Below are 21,169 nucleotides of genomic sequence, written 5' to 3' on the forward strand. Positions count from 1 at the left end.
AGCCTGACACTGAAGCCTGAGCTTCCCATGCTGGACGCGAAGGAGCTCAACCTAGATCCAGGCCCCCAGGGGTTGAGAGGCAGCTCTGTGGCCCTCGGAGGTCTCAGGATAAAGCCCCCTGTCTGAGTAAGTGCTTCAGAGGCTTGGCTGGAGAAAGCAACAGCCAAGGTCCCTTGGAACCAGCTCTGCAAGTGGAAGGCCCCTGAACGATGCTCTGGTCCATGCCCCTCCCATTTTATGGATGGAAAATTCGAGGCCAGACCAGGGCCCTCCCGCCGCACTGGGAGGCTGGGGGCAGGTGAGCAGGCCCCAGTCAGGCCGGCCAGACACACATAAGGCTGCTCTGTGGCATTCAGAGAGTACGTTTATTTACAAAGCGCTTTACAAACATCAGCTTATGCCTCCCCACAGCCCCCTGCGAGGTAGGTCAGTAGTCATATCTACAGTTTACAGATGGGGAAATTGAGGCACGGAATGGGGGGGTGGCTTGCCCCATTTTAAAGAGACCTTCCCACACCCCCCTTAAAAAATAAACAAAAAAAGCATAGATCCTCCATCCCAAAATATACCTTCTTTCTCCAAACTCTAGGGGTGCTGAGCACCCCTGATTTAATAGCGTCCCAGTGGCCAGCCTCACCAGAAGCCACAGGGACCTCAACCCCAGGGGCTGTCATTCAGCCTTGCAGATTGTCACTGACCCAGGCTGAGCAGGACCCAGCCAGTGAGGCCTGAAAGTTATAGGCAGTGGGGGCTGAGGTGACTTCATTCTGCAGACATTGGGTCAAGCAGGGAAGGGACCCCACACGGGACAGGGTAGGGGTGGGCAGATCCTGGTTCCGGGAAGCTCAGAGCACATTCAGGGAAGCAGAAATGGAGGGTGGGGGGTGGGGATCATGAGCAAAATATCCCCGGGGCTGCAGGGAGGCAGCGGGTAGAGGAAGGAGCTGAAGTTCCCCCTGGGAGGACGAGTCTGAAGTGCCCACTGGCAAATGAGGGCAGAGTTCAGTCTCCCCAGGACCCTCAGGGGCTGGGCCAGATGGGATGCTAGATGCCAAGCCCCAGTGCACTCTCTACCCATGTCCAGCCAAGCTGGGTGGAAATCCTGGCCTGGCACTTGCTCTACAGGGCCTCACTCATCTCTGCCAAGGGCTGGGATGCAATCCAGGGGCTTGGGCTTGGGTCTCCCAGAGTCGGCAGTTCTGAGCCTGTCACTCTGCCGGGCAGCGCCAGGCCTCTCAGCAGGCCTGCAGGACCCCGCGGAGGTGGGCTGGGCTGCAGTCTTGCTAAGCTCCTCCTTGGCCCGCAGCCTGCCCACGGAGGTGCTGAAAGGCCCTGCCCACAGTGGAAGGGGGCACCAGGATGGCCCAGCGCCCACTCCGGTGATTTCCCTGTGAGGGCTGCAGCTGAGCAGAGCTGGGGGCGCGGGTCTTCCTCGTCAGTCCGGGATGGTGGGCCTGGCCCTGAGTGCGCAGTGGGTGCCCCAGGCCAGGGGCCCCTGCTATCTTGACTCCAGTCCCTCCAGGTACTCCAGGGCCACGTCATAGCAGAAGTGGTACTGATCCTGGGAGAGGGAGAGAAGGAATCACCAGCCTGGTCCCTCTCTAGTACTGGGGCGAAGGGGCAAGCATAAGCCCTGCCCCATCGATGGGGAGAAGGGGAGAAATGGGGGTAACATTTTGGCACCAGAGGACTAGAACCCAAGGCCCAACTGTGGGGGCCAGATAAGGGAGAGGGGTGCTGAGGGGCCTGGCCGGGCGTGGACCGGGAAGTTGGAAGTGGCTGGGCAAGGGGTACATGGCGCCTCACCAGGGTCTCCACCATATTGGGTTTGTAGTTTCTAAGCATTTTGGCAGCAAAGAAAACGTCTACCAGGTTGTGGCAGCGGATCATCTCCAGCACCGTGGCGCAGGCGCAGAAGGTGCCACTGCGGCCGCCCCCATTGCTAAAGGAGAGACACGAAAGATTTGGGGTTGGGCTTGGTGGGTAGAGCGAACTCAAGGGTGAAGGGCAGGGCAGGGCCAGGGAATCCAGAAGGGAGGGGCGGGGCAGGGAACCCAGATGGGAGGGGTCAGGGACGCCAGAAGGGAGGAGTCAGGGAGCCCAGAAGGGAGGGGTGGGGCAGGGAACCCAGATGGGAGGAGTCAGGGAGGCCAGAAGGGAGGAGTTAGGGAGCCCAGAAGGGAGGAGTTAGGGAGCCCAGAAGGGAGGGGTGGGGCAGGGAACCCAGATGGGAGGAGTCAGGGAGGCCAGAAGGGAGGAGTTAGGGAGCCCAGAAGGGAGGAGTTAGGGAGCCCAGAAGGGAGGGGTGGCGCAGGGAACCCAGATGGGAGGAGTCAGGGAGGCCAGAAGGGAGGAGTTAGGGAGCCCAGAAGGGAGGAGTTAGGGAGCCCAGAAGGGAGGGGTGGCGCAGGGAACCCAGATGGGAGGAGTCAGGGAGGCCAGAAGGGAGGAGTTAGGGAGCCCAGAAGGGAGGAGTTAGGGAGCCCAGAAGGGAGGGGTGGGGCAGGGAACCCAGATGGGAGGAGTCAGGGAGGCCAGAAGGGAGGAGTCAGGGAGCCCAGAAGGGAGGAGTTAGGGAGCCCAGAAGGGAGGGGTGGCGCAGGGAACCCAGATGGGAGGAGTCAGGGAGGCCAGAAGGGAGGAGTTAGGGAGCCCAGAAGGGAGGAGTTAGGGAGCCCAGAAGGGAGGGGTGGGGCAGGGAACCCAGATGGGAGGAGTCAGGGAGGCCAGAAGGGAGGAGTGAGGGAGCCCAGAAGGGAGGAGTTAGGGAGCCCAGAAGGGAGGGGTGGCGCAGGGAACCCAGATGGGAGGAGTCAGGGAGGCCAGAAGGGAGGAGTTAGGGAGCCCAGAAGGGAGGAGTTAGGGAGCCCAGAAGGGAGGGGTGGCGCAGGGAACCCAGATGGGAGGAGTCAGGGAGGCCAGAAGGGAGGAGTTAGGGAGCCCAGATGGGAGGAGTCAGGGAGCCCAGAGGCGAGCAGCAGGAAGAGAAGGTTAAGGGGGAGGAGTCAGAGGATAAAAGACTAGCATCCGAAGTGGAAGGTATCTAGGAAGACAGAGCTTCCAAGAGAAACAGAGCAGATTCGAGAGAAAGGAGGCCAGACACACTCCAGGAGAAAGACACTGAGACAAAGCCAGCGACAGAAGAGGGCTGCAGAGCATTAAGCGAAAAACCAGAGAGCAGGATGGAAAACAAACACTGGGAAGACCAGCCACCCCTAGTAACACAGATACACTCCCAGTCAAACCCATGGCCTCTCACACGGAGACCCTCCCATTCCCCCAGTCCCCAGCCCTCTCCCTCCACTGTTCCCTGTGACCTGGGGTGTGGGGTTCCTCTTGGGAGATGGGGGACAGACTAGGCCCTCTGTCCCCTTCTCAAGGGGTCTCTCCCACTAGAACCAAAAGCCCTCGAGGGCCAGGCCCTGCCTGACTCAGCTCCCTGCCCCTGTCCCCCATGTGCCCAGCCTGATACAGGGAAGGGTAAGTGCTGAAAGCATGAAGAAGTGGGAGGCAAAGAAGTGACTGCACCCAGACGTGAGCGAATCAATCAATCTGTGAATGAATGAATGAAAAAAGCTACATGCATGCAGGCATGACCAAAGACCAGAATTCCGTTGGTTTGAAAAGTATATTACCGTATCATGGGCTAAACTAACTATTCTGACAAGACTCTCTCTAATTAAATTGGCAAAGTCAAACATCACACAGAGAGCACTGGGCGGGTGTTCAGGATTGAGTCCACACCCTGGAAAGTGACTGGCTCCTCCGTGGAAGGCAGGGCCAGCCTCGCCTCGGTGGGCAGAGTCCAGGCTGCGCTGCCTGAGAGCTCAGGGTTTGGGTGGCAGCCCCGAGGCCCTCTCTCACGCTGGCCTCTGCCCCGGTCCCGTGGGGCCCTGACCCCGCCCCGCAGCTGAGGGAGGGCCGGCACTCACAGGCAGTGCACGACGGTGCGCCCGTCCCCGCTCTCTGCCTGCCACTTGTCCACCTCGGCCAACAGGTGCAGGAAGGCCTTCTTGGAGTCCGGCGTGTCCCGGTACGCAGACCAGCACAGGAACTGGAAGTGTCGCACCAGCAGGTGCCCCTCCTGCAGCTGGGGGTGCAAGCGATCAGCCAGGGGACATGAGTGCCAAGGGTTGCACGGCCCCCTGGGGACCTCAAGAGGGTCATTCAAAGCCACTCAGCCCCCACCCAGGTTCTCATCCTGGAGCTCCCAGATCACTCACCCGAGAGATGTTCTGCACCCGGAAAACGCGGGTCACCAAGTCCTCGTCCACTGTGCCTGACATGAACTCCACCTCCATGAGGCCATACTGCTGCCGGCCCGGCTCAGGCCAGTACTGCAGGCATGGCTGGGAGCGCGGGCAGAGGGAGCGGAGCGGAGCTGAGCAGAGCCGGCTGGGCAGCTGCCGCTCACACCCACCCCCAGACTTCCCGGGCTTGCCCGGGGCCCACCATTCACTCCAGACTCACCTTCAGTTCCCCCCACATCCCCCCGCTCACCCATCAGACCGCAGTGCACGCCCGCCCCAGTGCGTTTGTACTGACACACTCAGGTCAGCCGAGGCAAACCCTTTACAGTGGTAAACGGACACTCACTGCCGTGCCACTAGACAGCTACACCCAACACGCTCACCAGCACACACACCTACACGAAGTTGCCTTCTTCCAGGGACAGGCCTCAGATCACCCCCACCCACGCCAGCACCCCTGCCCCACGGCCCTCTCTCTTGCTGCCTCGGCCCTCCAGCATCAGCTCACAGACGTGAGGTGTCCCTGTGCTGCAACACAGCTCAGCACCCCGACTCCTGCCCCAAGATCCCTCCGTGCAGTCAGGGTCCTAAATGTACCCCCTCCAGGCCACAGACTCAAGACAGTGGAGGGACACAGGAGAAGCAGCCCCCACACATACATACACGGGTCCTCTGGGCAGCTGGTCCGAGGCCCCAGCTTCTAGCAGCCTTCTAGCAAGGCTCTTCCTTTCTCTGGGCCCCAGTTTCTCCACCTGTGAAATGGTCCCTAGGCTCCTCCCAGACAACACCATGCTCCATCTGCCTCCCTCTCTGACCACGAAGAGAGGACACTACCTTCCTCTTTTGCCTGGGGGCCTGGCAACTCCTTGCATTCAGGCCTTTACATGCTGCTCCCTCTCCATGGATCACTCATCTCCCACCTCTTCACCTAGTTAACTCTACCCTTCCTACACATCTCAGCTCAGATATTACCTCCTCCAGGAAGCCCTCCTTGATCCATCATCCCCCCAGGCTCCTGTCTGTCCCTGTGCCAGCTCCATGATAGCCCTCTCCCTCTGCTGTCATGATCAGTTTTTGTACCTGCTTACCCCTGGACCATGAGATCTGGGAGGGGCCGTGTGTTCTTCTGTTTCCCCAACAGGCTGACAGGGTGTGGCCCGTGAGGAAAGGTGGTTGAATGAATGAGCAAATGGGTGACCAGTGGATGACATCTGTGTGAGACTCCCTATGGGTCCTTCGCCTCCATCTTAGCAAGGGCAGGTCCTTGCCACATGGGATTCCCTGCCCAGGTGCTGGAGCCCATTACCCTGCAGTTCTAGGTCATTTATACCAAGCGCCTGACTTGCAAAGAACCCAGTTAACAATCTTCCCCAGGCAGCCATTAAGAGGCTGTCATGCTCATTTTACAGCAAATCTTCCTGGGCCTCCTGGGATGGGGACCTGGGGAGAGCGGGGGCCCAGAGATCTAGAGAAGATGGTCATGCAGGGTGGAAGGCTGGGCATCTGTACCTCCCAGGAGTTCCAGCTTTGGGAGCCCTGAAAGGAAATGAGGGTAGCTGCCCCTAGGCTGAAATCACTGACCAGTGTCTGGACCAACCTCAGAAGTGACTGTCACCCTCATCATCTTCATCCCTGCCACGTACTGAGCACCTGCTATGTGCTGGGCGTGACACAGTGCTAAGCATACGTCTCACATGGTCCTGACAATAACCCCTGAGAGAACAGGTGCTGTGATAGTCCCCATTTCACAGAGAAGGAAGCTGAGGCTCAGAGAGGTAGATTAACTTACCCTAGATCAAACAGTTAGAAGGTAAGGAGGCTGGAATTTTACTCTGCCTCGAAGGCCCCCATGATGAGCAGTTTCACTGAATGACTGAAAAAGCAGAGGCTCTGGGAGGAGGCAGCCCAGGGTAGGGGGCACAGCTCTGCCACTGCCCAGCTATGTGACCTTGGAGAAGTCACTTCACCTCTCTGGGTCTTAATTTTCTCACCTGAAGCCCATAAGTGCAAAGCAGAGTCCCTGGCATACATCAGATGCTCCATAAAGAACAGCTATTTTTCTCTAGTCTGAGCTCCGTTTTACAGACAAGGAAACTGAGGCTCTGGGAGGAAGTAGGACACATCTAAGGTCCCTACTCAGCAAGTAGGTGGCAGAGCTGGGTTCCAACCACTGACTTTTGAGATGTGTCCTTGAACACACTGAGGTCCTAGGCTGCAGGTAGCCAGCCTGCCCGGCCAGTGGGGCCCTCACCCAGGCGGAGTTGGACTGGTGCAGTTGGTTGAGCATGACGACGGAGGTGCACCCGTAGTCGTAGACCAGCCGCCAGAAGTCGGGCGTGGTGCTCTGCAGCGGGTGCAGGGTCACGATGAAGGCTGCGCTCCGCGTGTAGCTCTGCAGGGAAACCAGGACTCAGTGCCCCGACATTGCCAAGCCTCTGCAACAGACTGTCCTCCTGCCCTGCCCACCACAGCTCTGCCCCCCAAAGGACCAGGCTGCCTCCAGGGGCCCAATTTGGAGGCTGGCCAGCAACTGAGGCCTGAGTTGATGGGGTGAGCCCCCAGACCTCTAATGCCCAAGCCCATGGCCCCCAGGAGCTAAACAGCAAAAGATTCCCAATGGGTGGCAATGGGAGCTTGGGCATGGTAGGCAGAGGCTGGCCAAGCTTGCTCCCTGCCTCAGGGCCTTTGCACCTGCTATTCCTGTTGCCAGGAACAAATTTCCCAAGTGTATACATGGCTCTCTCCCTCACTTCTTTCTGGTCTTTGCTTAACTTCACCTCTTCAAAGTGGCCCTTATTACGAACTCATTAAAAATTGCCACACACATACCCCAAGACCCACATTAAATACTTCTTCTGCCTGGTTGTTTTTTGTAGAAATTACCAGCGACTGACATTCCATGGCATATTTGTTTGTTGACCGTCTCAACCCATTCCCCAAATACAAGGTTCAGGAAGGCAGAGATTTCAGGGTGTGGCCTGTGCCCAGAACTTTGTAGGGGTTTATAACTGATTCCCTTTGTTATAAAGCAGAAACTAACACACCATTGTAAAGCAATTATACTCCAATAAAGATGTTTAAAAAAAAAAAAAAAGATGTTAAAAAAACAAATAAATAAATAAATAAATAAATATTTTTGAATAAATAAATAGCTAGGTCCCTTCCAACTCCACGGATAAAAGGTCTGAGACCCCAACCCTGGACCCCAGACCAGTGACCGGTACTAACTCTGTTCCCTGCTCCCAACCTTGCCCCTCCAGGTGGGCTGGCACCAGCCTTCCCCCCTGTCAGTGCTCCAGCCCCACGTCTCCTCCTGGTGCCCTGCCTTGACCCACCTGTGCCATGTCCCCCTCCCTCTCCTGATGCGCTTCTCTCCCGACCCCCTCCCCAGGACTCACTGAAGGCTCCCTGACTGCCAGCTCCTGAAGGCCAGGCCCAGCCAGACTCCAAAACTCAGGCCTGGGCACCCAGTGGAGCTCCCTGCAGACTTAACCACCCACAACAGACCCCAGCTGGCCCCGAGATTAGCTCACTACAACCCAAGCATCAGGGCCTCCTGGCTCCTGGGACTCATGGTTCATGAGCCAATAGGCTTTGCATGGCTGGGATCAAGTGTGTGAGATATCATGGCCCCAGGGACGCTTCGCCACCTTACTCGCCCATTCCCATCCAAGGCCAGGGAGCCAATGTGACCCTCTCCAGCTCAGAGACTCTCAGGACCTCAGAGAGCCTCCTTTCCATCCCCCCATGTGCAGATGGGCACACGGAGGCCAAAGAGCTAGCTGAGAGGGAGGCCACAGATTCCTACGTCCCCACCCAAAGCTCGCCAGCACCCTCTGCCACCTCCCCAGGGCTCCGGCCCCCTCTCCCCTCACTCCCTTCAGTGGCTGGGGCCGCTCCCCCACTTGCCTTCAGCTCGTTCCAGGAAGCCCCTGGGAAGCAAGTGTGGGAGCTTTCCCTCCTTAGAGAAACCCTACTGTCCCCTGCACCTGCGTGCCGAGGGGCCGTGGCCAGGAACTGGGCCAAGAAAGGCCCATCTCCCTCGTCCCTGCTGTAGGGGAACCTCCCTCCCCACAGCTCTCATTTCCACGTGGAGGGACGTCCAGTGGTGACACACCTGGCCTCGGCCCACCTTCATGCACTCCTCCCATGGGCGAGTTTGGGATGAGGACCAAGCACGCTGAGCTCGGCCCCTCCCCTTCTTTTCCCAGGCCAGCCCGTCCTCAGAAGGTGTGCATTCAATTGCTGCTCTCCCTGCCGCAGTAAAGGCCCAGCCCTGATGCAGGGGGCACGCGTGGGGCTGTGGCCGGACAGCTGTGGCCGGGAGGACGGGTCTGCCTGCCTGAGGGGTGAAGGAGCAGCCGGTCCACTGAGCCACATCGCTGAAGTCACACTCTCCAGTGTCACTGGCTTTCTTAAAACGGTAACATTTTACCTCCACCTGCCTGGCCCCCACACCTCTCCCTCAACTGGGTCCAGTTTGGGAAGGAGTGAGGGGACACTCACAGACTCATCCCCCTCAGGTAGCAGCACCTGGGAGTTATTCACTGGACCCTAAAGCCCCTGCTCTGCTCGCAATGCCCAATAAAGGCGGTGGAGCCCCCTGAGCCGGGAGCAAGGGAAGGGGCTTCTAAACAGCTCCTGAGCCCTCAGACCATGGCCAGGCTGGGCCCAGGGAACAAGTCACTACTCCAGGCCAGGTCCTGGGCAGGCTCTAGCTTGACCACCCCAAGACAAGCTCCCCTGGCTCCAGATATCAAATCTCAAGTCCCAACCCCAAACCCTCCCAGCCTCCCCAGTCAAAGCCCTCGAATCACTCATCCTATCCCAGGCTCTGCCGGGCCTGACCCTGGAGACAGCCCTGTCTGAACTCCACCACCCAGACTTCTATTCAGGCCAAGGGTAATACCTGAGGCGGAGCACTGGCTCAAGTGCCCTGAATGGAAGATCCTTGGGGGAAGGAGGACCACACAATGGGCCTGGTCCCAAGAAAGGCAGAGGGTCCCCCTAATCAGAGCCCTCAGCTCTGTCCCCCTGGCTCCTGGACCTTCCCAGATGCTGCTGGGTGGGAGAGTCCCAGAGCCCACCCCACCCCCGTGCCCTCACGTCCGTCAGGGCTGCGTTGATGTAGTTGTTGGGGTCCCCGTCGGTGGAGATGAGGAAGGGCAGGCAGCGGTCAGGCGGCAGGACGTCCATGCTGCGGTTCTTGTCCCGGTTCCGGGGCAGCAGGGCGATGCTGCACTCCTCCACGTCCAGCGGCGGCGTGACCGAGTTCAGCGTCTACAAGGAGTGGGGAGAGGAAAGGGAGGTGACTCCTGTGTTTGTGGGGCCTCCTCCCACCCCATGAAGGAGATGGGGCTGGGTTATTAGGCCCATTTAATGGATGGAGAAACTGAGGTCCAGAGGGAAGGGAGAGAGGGAGGGATCCAGGCTCCCTGTCTCCACGACGCACAGGGCCTGGACAGAGCTCTGGAGACTGGAGTCTGACTCCTCACCACCTGTGTAACTTTAGACAAGCTACTGTATCTCTCAGCCTCGTTTTCCCTCAACTGTAAAATGGGATAATAATATGCCTACCTCAAGGGGCTGCTGGGAGGATAAGTGAGATAATATCAAGCCTGGCACATGCACAGCCTTCAATACACAGATGGCACCATGAGGATCATTACCAGGTGCTTGCAAGGAGCTAAGCCCTGAAACCCCACATCTTCCACAAAGCAGACTCCAGGGACCTGACACAGGTGGTCACCTTCCTCCATCACGGCCCTGTCAAGGGACACCTGGCACAATAGCAAGCCAGGGACTCTGGGTCACCTCCCCTACCCTCCTGCCTTCATGCCTCATGCATCCTGATTCACGGGGTCTCCATTTCTTCTCTTGTTCTTGGGGCTCCCTATCAGGGAACCCAGTCTCTCATGGTCCTCAGGGCTCAACATCCTTCTCCAGGAATCACAGAGAACATTTCCTGTGACATCACTCTATGCCAGTCCTAGAGCGCCAGGCACCCGGCATGTACCACCGAACCCTCACGGGAACCTTGGAGTAGAAAGGACATCTGGGGTCTCTCCGTACCCAGTGACCATGCTCAAACTTCTCTGGAGAACCAGCCTTCTCCCATCGCAGTCATGTGACATGGTGAGACTGGCCCTGCCCCCAGAACCAGGCCTAGGCCAATCAGTGTGCTCCATCTCTCTGGTCCCAGTGATCAGCTCAGAAACGGGCACATGAGAGTCTGGTTGGGACTTTTATTGGGGCTGTTGGGAGCACGAAGTGCCCTCTTCCAGAGTCTTCTGACAGCAAAGATAACGTAAGCCTGGCACTGTGAGGGGCCAGAGTGTGGGTCTGAGAATGAAGCCAAAAACAGAAGAAAGCAGAACCAAAAATGGACAGAGACTAAATCTTGGCATCATCATTTGAACCCCTGGATCCAGCCATAACTAAAGCTGCACCATCCTGACTTTTCATTTACAAGAGCCACTGAGCTGGACTTTTATCACTTGCAACCAAAAGAATCCTAATGACTACAAAGACTGCAAGGACAATATTAACTATTTCTTTTCTGGGTAAGAAAACTGTGGTTTAGAGAGGTAAAGTGATTTGTTCAAGGTTATTCACAGCTCTTAACTAGGTAAGCCAGGATTTGAACCCAGGTTTATCTGACTTCAAAGCCTGGGCTCTTAGTTTCTTGGATGCACTACGTCCTCCACTGTCTCTAAGTCCTTCCTAGTAACCCAGCTCTGTGCATCCTGCTTGGCCCTCGGTGACTCCTACAGCACTGAGGACCTCCCAGTACTACACACACGCGCACACACACACACACACACACACACTCACATACTCACAAACCACACCTATACACATACACTCATGCCCCACCTGGAACTCCTCCCGAAGCTGGGAGGAATTACTCTGAGGGTCAATGCGGATCATCTCCTTGTAGGTGGCCTTGAATTCGCTGACAGGGATGGTGGTCTCCCCACACAGGCAGGCCTCCAGGATTGCATCATGGATAAAGATGTACTGTTCCTGGAGCAGGAGACGAGAATATGAGGAACGAGGAGGGGAGCAGAAGTTAGAGATTTTAGGGTTGAGGCGGGAGGCAAGCTCATGTTTGAGGCCGGGTTGCTCTGAGGTGGAGTCCAACCACCTGTTACTACAGGTTGGACGCACTGTACCTGAAAGAACCTTCAGGGATGTTTGCTCACTTATCTCATATTTCATCCCCATAACAACCCTACGAGAAGCTCTGAAGGTGAGGGGACAGCCCAGGGTCACACGTCTAGTGAGGAGACAAACCCAGTAAGCATTATGTCTTGACTGTAGAACCTATGACCTTGGCCCAGTGCTGTTTGACGTCACCCAACTGAACACAGTGGAGCTGAGTTTGGGAAGACCCTAAGAGGCTGGCCAGCCAAGTTCAGGGATGGGAAAGAACAAGGGGACATCCTAGGACACCCTTCTGACACACTCCACCGGCTTCGAGCTCCTGCACGAGGGACACTCCTGCTGGAGGGGAAGTGGGGAGAGGGCTGCATCCCCACCTCAGTCTGGATCATGTTGACGCGCCGGGAGCAGAGGGTCTTCACGCAGTTGTAAATGTCCACGACGCCCTCACACTCCGCCATGTCCAGCATCACATCCAGAACGATGTAGCAACCTGTGCGGCCAGTGCCCGCACTGGGGAGAGAGCAGCCCAGGTCAGGTCGGGGCCTTGGGGAGGAAGCCCGGGACCACGCAGAAGAAGAGAAGAGGGTGCCTGGGGCCCCTGGCCATATCTACACCACACAGGGGATGGGGGATACAGGAGGAGCCAGGGACAAGGCTGCTTGGAAGAGTTCCGGTGAAATGTGATAGAGGACAGAGTGGGGGCTGGGCCTTGGGGAAGAACAGGAAAGAAAGGGTAGGGAGAATGCAGATGTGAAACCAGCCCAACTTAGCAGCTGTGACTGGGGGAGAGGAACAAAGGTGCTGCTCAGAGAACATTAATCCAAGAATGTTCTGGTCTCTTGGATGTCCCAAAATCTCCTGCACATCCTTCAAAGCCCTACGCACTCAAACCCACTCACATACTCAAGTGGATCCTCTAGCAGATGTCATGCTTTTGAGCTCCCAGAGCAATTTGGGTGGACTTTTATCAAAACCTTCCTTCCTGCTCCGTGGTCATTGTTTATGTGGCTGTCTCCCTCACCAACTGGGAGCTCCTTGAGAGCTGGGCTGGGTCGGACCCAACTCTGGGATCCTCACATTCAGCACCAGGTTGAGCAGAGTTGAGAGGAGGGGGGAGGACAAAGATGACACCAAGATCTCAAGCTTGAAAATGGCAGTAGCAAAGTGTCGGCCAAGACACACAGCCACCAGATCTCCTGTACACCGCTGCTGGGGGCTTGAATTAGTGCAACGACTTTGGAAAACTGTTTGTAGTACCTAGTAAGGCTGAACATTCACACAGAGCAATTCCACTCCTACGTACATACCTCCCTGGAAGGTGTGTGTGTGTCGGCCAAAAGACATGTAATACAATGTCCTTAGTAGCACTATTCATAATAGCTCAAAGCTGGAAATGCTTATCCACAGCAGAGTGGATAAATACATTGTGGTTTATTCACCCAGTGGAATAGGATACAATATGGATGAACCTTATAAACATAAGGTTAAGGGAAAGTCAGATTCCAAAGAGCACCTGATGTATGATTCCATTTATACAAAGTTCAAAAGCATGCAAAATGAATCTACGGTTTAGAAGTCAGGACAGTGATTGCTCTGGAAGAGAGAAGGTGGGTACAGACCAGAAGGGGACTCCAGGGGCACACTTGCTCAAAGGAAGCAAATGGAACTCAGTCCTGCCTGGTGCCTCGCCAACCCCTCACCCCCTCCATGTCTCCAGCGCCTCCTCGGCATCTGAGAGAAGGGCCTCCCCAGGTCTTGGGGAGCGCACGAGGGTGCCAACCCCGGAGCCAAAGCTCAAAGGGCAAAGGGCCCCTGGTGGTCATCCTCCCCTGTCCTCTGTCTCTGAGCAGGATGGACCCAAGCCCAGTCTCGTTTAGGGACCTCCAACAGCCCCATTCCCCGCCCCTCTTCTCCCCGGGCTTCCCGGCACCCCACCTGCAGTGGATGACAATGGGCCCAGCATCAGGGGGCGTGGAGGCCTTCACGCGCCGGATGAAGGCCAGCAGCCCCGTGGCGTGGTAGGGGACGCCGTGCTCCGGCCACGCCGTGAAGTGGAACTGGCGGACCTCGTGGCGGGCAGAGTAGCCTCTCTGGGGAGACAAGAGTAGTAACAGTCAGAGTCTCTGCTGGCGTCTATCAGACGCTTGCTGTGTGCCAGGCACTGGCGTGAGCATCTCACCACAAGAACTCAGTTCACCCCAACGAGACTCACGAGGTGGGTATTAATGACTCATTGTACAGGCAAGAAAACTAAGGCTCGAAAGAGGAGAAACCACTTGCCCGAGGTTAGACGAGACAGATATCATGCAGGAGTTGGGCTGGGATCTTCCTGATGCCCAACCTGCGTTATTAGTCACCCATCTCTACCACCTGGGTTACACAACAGCCCTAGGAGATCATTTTGACTCTCCGGGTCTTAGTTCGAAGGGGGAAAACTATCTTTCTTCTGAGGATTTTACAGACGATCAAATGGGACCATGATTAGGAAGATCTGGTCATCCCGGGCCCTGTGGCCTTTCATGAGTGACGTAACCACTCTGAGCCTCACTTTCCTTATCTGTAAAATGGGGCTAAGGGCAAAGGCCTAATCCCACAGAGCTTTCCAGGGCTGAAACAATATGTGCAACGGGCTTAGCACAGTGCCCAGCACAGAACAGGACCGGCACCTGGGCTGAGATCCTCATCATCCTCATCGTCTCGACTTCCTCTTGGAGTCGCCAGCAAAGACGGCTACCTTTCCACCTGTCCACGGTGCTCCCAGCAGTTACCGAGTAGCTGCCTTGCTGGGCAGGCAGCGGTGCCCTTCCCACCCTCCACTCCTGGGCTGGGGGAGGTGGGCTCTGCCCCACCTCTCAGGCAGCCTGGGAAGGGCCCCGTGACGACAGGAGACTCACCCGCTCCAGGGCAAAGCTGCGCACGACATACTCCGCTAGGATCTCCGTCTTCACCAGCGTGATCTTGATGTCCCCGTACATGTCCGAGTCCTCTGGCCAGTACCGCGAGCATTTCACCTGGAGTCCCCGCGGGGCAGGCTCAGTGGGCTCCTCACTGCCCCCGGCCCACCACACCCGTCCCCCACGGCCCCACTTACCCTGCCCACCTCCACCAGCTTGGTGATCATGACAATGCTGGAACAGTGCTCCTGCCATACCATGCGCCAGAAGTCGTAGACCATCTCGGGCTTCGGCCCTGGGGGCACAGAGGGTGCTTGTCCCTGAGGCCAGGTCTCCACCCAGGCCCAGCACACGGCGGCCCCGCACCACCACCCCAGGCCAGGAGACTCCTGAGCCCCAAATGGGGGCTTCGTGCTCACCCCACACACACCCCACCAACTGCCAACTCATGCCTGTTGGGCCCTGGGGGTGGGCATTATCAGGGAGGGGCTGCCAGGAGACCCCCCTCATCCCGCGCGCAACCCAAGAGGCAGAGCTAGAGAGCCACGGCACAAGTCTCCAGGTGGGATGGACAGATGGACAGCTGGGCAGGAAGACACAGCCAGAGGGACCCAGGCGGCCCCCAGACCAAGAGGCACAATCCACACCCATGAGGACCGAGTCTGGCTGGCCCTTTTGCATGCAGACAGACAGCTGGACCAGGAGCTACAAGTGGATGGTGCACATCAGGGAAACAAAAACACAAAGAGGGGGCGGAGACGGATGGCCAGATTCCAGACACCCAGTCAGAGAGTGGGGCTCAGACAGACAGAGAGACAGATGGGAGGCAGGCAGATAAGCAGGGAAGGCAGGAAGGCAGGCAGAGGGCACTCAGCACACTGAGGGGCACATGGGCGGAGTTGCCAGGTACCTTGAGTGGCTATGAAGTGGTTTGACCTGTGGTAACCCTGGAACAGGAGAAGAGGGTGTGTTAAGACCCCAAGGAGCAGCCCCTCACTTGCTCAGGCCCCCTCTGCCCTCCTCTCCCAGAAGCTGCACACCCCGCCCAGGGAACTGCCCCACCCTCCTGACCAGGGTGACCCTGTCCTCCCAGTCTCCAAGTAAGGAAGGAAGTACAGCTTAGACACCAGTGTCTTAGGTTTAAACCCATCTTTGCTATGTGACCCTAGGGAGGACACAACTCCTTTATGGGCCTAGAGGGTCTCCTCATTCATAAATTGGGGATAATTATCTGCAATCTGCTTACAACCCGGCTGCTGTTTGAAGACAAATAAATTTTGGGGTGACCCTGCCCTGTTCCTAAAGCCCCAGAGACCCTAAGCAACCCCAGATCCTAGGCTGGGTCTTGTCAGCTATCCCAGCCCCCTTCAGGGCAACCAGAATGGGCAATGTCCCCCCGCAACTACCCCAGTCACCCAGAGCTTGGGTGGCCAGATGAAGGCTTCAGATTAGGAGCAAATGAGCACAGGAGTTGCTCATGGCCCTTAGATAAAATGTGTTTTAAAATCTTTGAAATCAATAATAAAAACAATAACAAATAATTAAAATAATTATTTATTAAAATAACAATACATTTTTGAGGCCCTATTATGGTCACATACTGTGCTAAGCACTTTACCTACATTATCTCCCACAAAAGAGAGGCCAAGAGCTACTTCGTCCTCCATCCCCAGAGCCCTCAGGCTGAGAAGTGGAACCAGCCAGACTCCATTCCCACCCTGGGGCCTTAGCCACCCATGAGGTCCTGCCCACACGAGACACCCAGGGAATCAATGCAGGCAACACGGGACAGGTAAGAAGTACTGCAGGGCCGGTGCAAGAGAAACAACCAAGCTCGGCCACTTGCCTCCAGTTCACACCCTCAATACAGCTCCCAGCAAATCCTCTGGCCCCATGGGCTTCCCAGGCCCAAGGAGCCCTGGAGTCAGACTGCCAGAGTTCAAATCCCTGCTCTGAATAGCTCTTGCTAAGTATGTGCCCTTGGGCAAATCCCTTTACTTCTCTATGCTTGTATTATCACATCTATAAAATGGGAATATTTATAGCATTTACTTCCTTGGACTGTTGTGAGGAGTAAATAAAGTTACATATGCCAAGGGCTTGGCACCATGCCAAGCACTAAGCCAGTACTTAATCAGTAACAGCCATTCCTATTACTACTACTTTAAAGGCCAACGAGTACCCCTGAAGATCTAAATGGTGCGAATGTCAAGAATTCCTGGAGATCTAAATGGTGTGAACGTCAAGAATCCCTGGGCAGACAGTGGTTTACAACAGGGGTTAAGAATCTGAGTCTTGGGTCAAGTTGACCTGGGTCTCTGTTGCAACTCTACCAAGGAGCAGCTGTGTGATTCCAGGCACAAAGCGGGCTCTTCTCAGCCTTTACTGTGCACGCGAATCTCCTGGAGATCTTGTTAAAAGGCAGATTCAGATTCAGAAGGTCTGGGGCAGGGCCCAGGATTGTGCATTTCCAACCAGATCCCAGGTGGTGCCAAGGCTGGGCTTCAAAACACACTCTGAGTAGCCAGGCTCTCTAAGCCTCTGTTCTCCTCCAGAATATGAGGATAATAGCAAGACATGCACATGTTGTATACCTACACGTTCCCATGAAAATGACCAAAACATAGTCAACGTTACCAATAACAAAAAGCCTCCCCCCAGAGTCATTCAGCCCTCACTACTGGAACCTCTCTGGGTCTAGCCTAATTCCCTCCTGCCATCTCCCCAGCCACTGCCTCTGCTTCAAGACCTCAGGGGAGCTGCTGGGCATCTGGGGTCAGAGGGGCGCCCAGCAGAGGTGCTGCCAGGTCTGCCCTCCACACCCAGCCTTAGTCAAGCTGGGGACAGGCTACTCCACCTAAAACCGGTTTGCCTGAGAATCTCACGCGAGAGAGCCAGGGTCTCTTCTGATTCATCCATCTCTGTCCCGCCAGTGCCCAGCACACTGCCAGCACCCAATTGCTAGTCAGTATACAGCGAACAGCTGAACAAGGTTTTAGACAGATGGCCTTCAATATCTGCATATTAACTTTTTAAGTGCGTGCATGTATTACACAATTATATCACATAGAGGACAGTGAAATGGAAAGTTTTAAATGATCAGATGTTAAAGGAAGATAAGGAGACACCTTGAGCACACCCACTTTAGAGACCAGGATTAGAGAGCAGAGGTCTTCACACTCCGGGGCACCAGCATGTCCTAGGGGCCTGCTTGCACCCCTCCCTGGTGCCTCTGAGTGGCAGACACCCGTCCTTCCCTGGCATCTCTGAGTGGGTGGAGCTGGGAGACTGATGACTTGCACGGTGGGCAAGACCCCAGGGCATCCCGATGCCCCCGAAGGGAGAGATCCAGGGTCTCGTGTAAGGGTGGAGGGCTCAGGCTGGGTTTGAGCTAATCCGGAGCCGTGGGGCCATGAGTAAGCCACTCAACATTTCTAAGCCTCAATTTTCTCGTCTGCCAAATGCAGGTCCCAACTTTGCAGAGCGTGATAAGGATGGCATGATGTGCCTGAGGTGCCTGGCACAGAGCAGGTGCTCAGCCAGTGACACTCTTGTTAATGGACATTCGAAGATGAATTAAGCCAAGTCTCCTCGGGGCATTTCGTAAGAGTCTGACGATAACTAAATGAGTAGTGTGTTTTGTGGAGATTGAGACATAAAGTATTGATACAATGACCTATATTCACCACCTCCTAAGGGCGGCGCTAGGGCTGAGTACATCCACTGCCTTCTGTGGGCCTAATATTCCATTTAAGTTTAGCAACTTTACAAATAAACTGTTTAAACAAACTCAAAACAAGGCAGAGGGTGTCTAGAAGCACATCTGGGACAACTGTCATCTCCAGCAGACGCGACAGCCGGGACCTTACACTTTACATATTAGGTATCTCCATGCTGTCTGAAAGTCTAATGATGAATTGTATTTTTGCAATCATAAAAAAAGCAAGAAATATATTTGTAAAAGAAAAAAGAAGATAAAACAGACAAAGTACCCAAAAAGGAAAACAATCCCCTTGGGCATCAACTATTACGAAAATAATATGTATTAAAAGACAAATCAGAGGATTGCTAGATGAATTGGGTTTTTTTTAATTCTTAAAAGGCCCAAACACAGCACAATTTTTGAAAATAAAATACCCATACTGCTCCCCCAAAATAAAACATTCAAATTAGGGCTACATTGAGGGCAAAGTAGCGAGGGTTGAGTTTCAAGCAAACTGATCACAAAGGGATTTGAACACCAGGGCAACTAGTATTAAGGGGACTGCCCGGGGCCATCCTTGCTTCCTGGAAGGCCCTGACCCCCAAGCAGCACGGGCACCCAGGGCAGCTCCTCCCATCCCACCCCTCCCAGGCCTGCAAAAGGTGCGGCTAGTGAGGATTCATCAGGCATGGGGAGCCCGGGACAAGGGTGACAGAGGTGACAGCCGGTGAAGAACAGAGCCTGGGGAGACACCCGGAGGCACCCCAGCACTGCCGGCCCGTCTCAGGGCAGAGGAGATGGAGGGAATGGTTTAAACTGGGATCGTGTCGAATCTTCAGCCCTGGGCGGCCCCTGGCCAGGCTGCTGAAGTGGACGGTTGGTGTTGGGCGCACGAGTGGAGGGGAAGGAGGACAGAGACAGAGAGAGAGACAGCCAGAGACTGTGAGAGAGTCTGAGACATAGCCGGTCAGACAGACAGGAGGAGGAGGAGGAGGAGACGGGGAGAGAGATACTTACTTCACGGTTTATCCGAATCTTAATGATTCCAGTGAGGGAACAGTACAAAGCAAAAGAGACAGATATTAGGCCAGAGGCAGATGGAGGTGGACGGAGCACAGCAGTGGCCAGAATGGGCGATGCCAGCAGGGGCGGCAGAGCAGAGATGGGAGGGCTGGGCAAGAGAGGGGGAGGGGCACGTCCCTGCCGGGGCCCAAGGAGAAGCCGACGAGGACCTTGAGGAGACCGAGGCGAGGCCCCTGTCACCAAAACTGCCCAAGTCTGAGAGGCGAGGCCAGGCCCGGCCCCGTAGCCCAGCCAGGGGAGAGGATGGGAGGTGGGGGAGAAGGCAAGGAATTCTGGGAAATACCGGGTAGCGCATCTGGCCACCAGGAGGGAATGAAGACAAAGGAAAGGAGAGGTCACCTCCAGAGTCCCTGACTACCCGCCTCCCAGATACATGCCTCCTCCACCTCCAGCCGGTCATGCTGCTCCTACCTGGGCCACCCTTCCCTTCCCTCTCCAGCCACCCAAGGCAGAGCACAAGCCCTCTGCTTCCATGCAGCAGGCCACAGCTAACCCTGGCCCTACCACCACCTTGCTGTGTGACGCTGAGGAAGTCATTCCTCTCTTCTGGCCTGTGCTTTTCCATCCAGTCTGAATTTATTTCACTTGTACGCTTATGTGTCTCCCCAGCTAGAATCTATATGTTCACGGAAAGCAGGGACTGTGTCTGCTTGCTCACTGCTGTATCCCTGGTGCCCAGCACCGTGCCTGGCACACAGTAGGTGCTCAAAACATAGCTAACAAATGAATAAATGACTCTCTACCCAACTCGGCTCGCTGCAGGTCAGGGAGTCTGCTCAGGGTCCGACTCCTGGGCCTGTCCTGTCTCACCCTCATCCACACTTGGGGAGGAGACTCATCACCTCTCCTTCACACTCAAGCTCAGGCCCCTTGGCTGCCTGCCCTGTCTCTGGCCCCTCCCTCCGGTCCAGCCCGACCAGTTGCTGCTGTGGCTGGCAGGACAGTCTCATGGTTAGCAGCAAAGGCTTTGGAGACCCTGACAGGCTGAGATTTGAATCCCTTCTTTACCACTCCCTAGCTGTGTGACCTGGGAAAAGTAGCTTCATGTCTCTGAGCCCCAGTTTCCTCACCTGTTAAGTGAGGCCACACAATGCTAACTACTGCATAGGGTGGTGGTAGGGATTATATAAAATTAATTACTTGGTATAAAGTGCTTAGCACAGTGCTTGGCACACAGTACATGGTCAATAAACCTGAGTTATTTTTCTTAAAGTACCACTCTGATCATGGGTAAACACTTTTAATGACTCCCTGGTGCCCCTAGGGAAAAGCCCAAATTCCTCAGCTTGTCATTCGTGGCCTTCAGCCCAGCCCCTGTCTGCCTTCAGCCTCGCTGTGTATCACCAGAATCCCACCCCCAGCCTCTTGGCCCCTCACCGAGAGGGGATCCTTCCTCATATCTAGGCCTAGCTGTCTGCCCTCTTCCCTCCATTCTGCCTCACTGACACCGCCCCCCCCCCCCCACCATCTCCCATCTCTCAGGCCAACTCTGGCCTGCAGGAAGCCCTCCTGACAGCTGCCGCCCACCCTCTCCTCCCCTCGGCTGAGCTCCCCGGCACTGACTGCAGGAGGTGGGGGCACTCAGAAGCCAGCCACGTGAACCCCCATTTATTCCCTGACAGGTCCCGCCCTGCCTGGACAGTCAGCCTGGAGCGGGCAGGGCCGGTCAGCAGAGATGACGGGGCGAGGCACTCACGTCTATGTAGTTGGCATGAATGTAGTCGGCATCAGGGTCTCCCAGCATCGGGTGCAGTTTCACTCGGTGCCGATCGTCTGGAAACACAGAGCAGGTGGCCATGGGGTGGGCAGGGGCTGAACTGGGGAGCCCAGAGCTGAGGCAGTGGGGGAAGCTTCCTGGAGGCCAGAGGTGGGGCACAGGCAGGTCAGCCAGGGAACCTAGAGGCTCAGGGCCAACGAGTAGGCCCTTGGTACTGCTGGAGGCAGGGCAGGCCAGTGGTTAGAGTCTGGGCTGCAGCGTCAAGAAGGCCTGAGGTCCTGTGCTGCTCACACAAGTATATTAGCTGTGTGACCTTGGGCAGGGGGCTTAACCTCCCAAGCCTCAGTTTCCTTAT

General features: G+C 56.1%; 1 protein-coding gene across 2 annotated transcripts in view; it reads right to left on the reverse strand.

Annotated features, from left to right (window-relative positions):
- Positions 1-344: 344 nt before the first annotated feature.
- Positions 345-21,169, reverse strand: part of PTPRU (protein tyrosine phosphatase receptor type U) — an 82,333-nt gene continuing 61,508 nt past the window's right edge. Inside the window, exons 18-30 of one of the 2 annotated variants that reach the window (XM_082347431.1) lie at positions 20,794-20,870; positions 15,222-15,258; positions 14,518-14,606; positions 14,312-14,428; positions 13,353-13,507; positions 11,792-11,927; positions 11,127-11,276; positions 9,357-9,530; positions 6,502-6,642; positions 4,224-4,349; positions 3,933-4,090; positions 1,807-1,942; positions 345-1,561 (exon numbers count right to left, since the gene is read on the reverse strand). In XM_082347431.1, coding sequence (XP_082203557.1) covers positions 1,499-1,561; positions 1,807-1,942; positions 3,933-4,090; positions 4,224-4,349; positions 6,502-6,642; positions 9,357-9,530; positions 11,127-11,276; positions 11,792-11,927; positions 13,353-13,507; positions 14,312-14,428; positions 14,518-14,606; positions 15,222-15,258; positions 20,794-20,870 — 1,559 coding nt within the window. In that variant the 3' untranslated portion in view covers positions 345-1,498. Of the gene's footprint in view, positions 1,562-1,806; positions 1,943-3,932; positions 4,091-4,223; positions 4,350-6,501; positions 6,643-9,356; positions 9,531-11,126; positions 11,277-11,791; positions 11,928-13,352; positions 13,508-14,311; positions 14,429-14,508; positions 14,607-15,221; positions 15,259-20,793; positions 20,871-21,169 lie in introns of both variants that reach the window. The other variant, XM_082347430.1, reaches the window with a different exon arrangement.

Source organism: Balaenoptera borealis (assembly GCF_965194805.1).
Source record: "Balaenoptera borealis genome assembly, chromosome: 1".
In the NCBI taxonomy this organism is placed as follows: domain Eukaryota; kingdom Metazoa; phylum Chordata; class Mammalia; order Artiodactyla; family Balaenopteridae; genus Balaenoptera; species Balaenoptera borealis.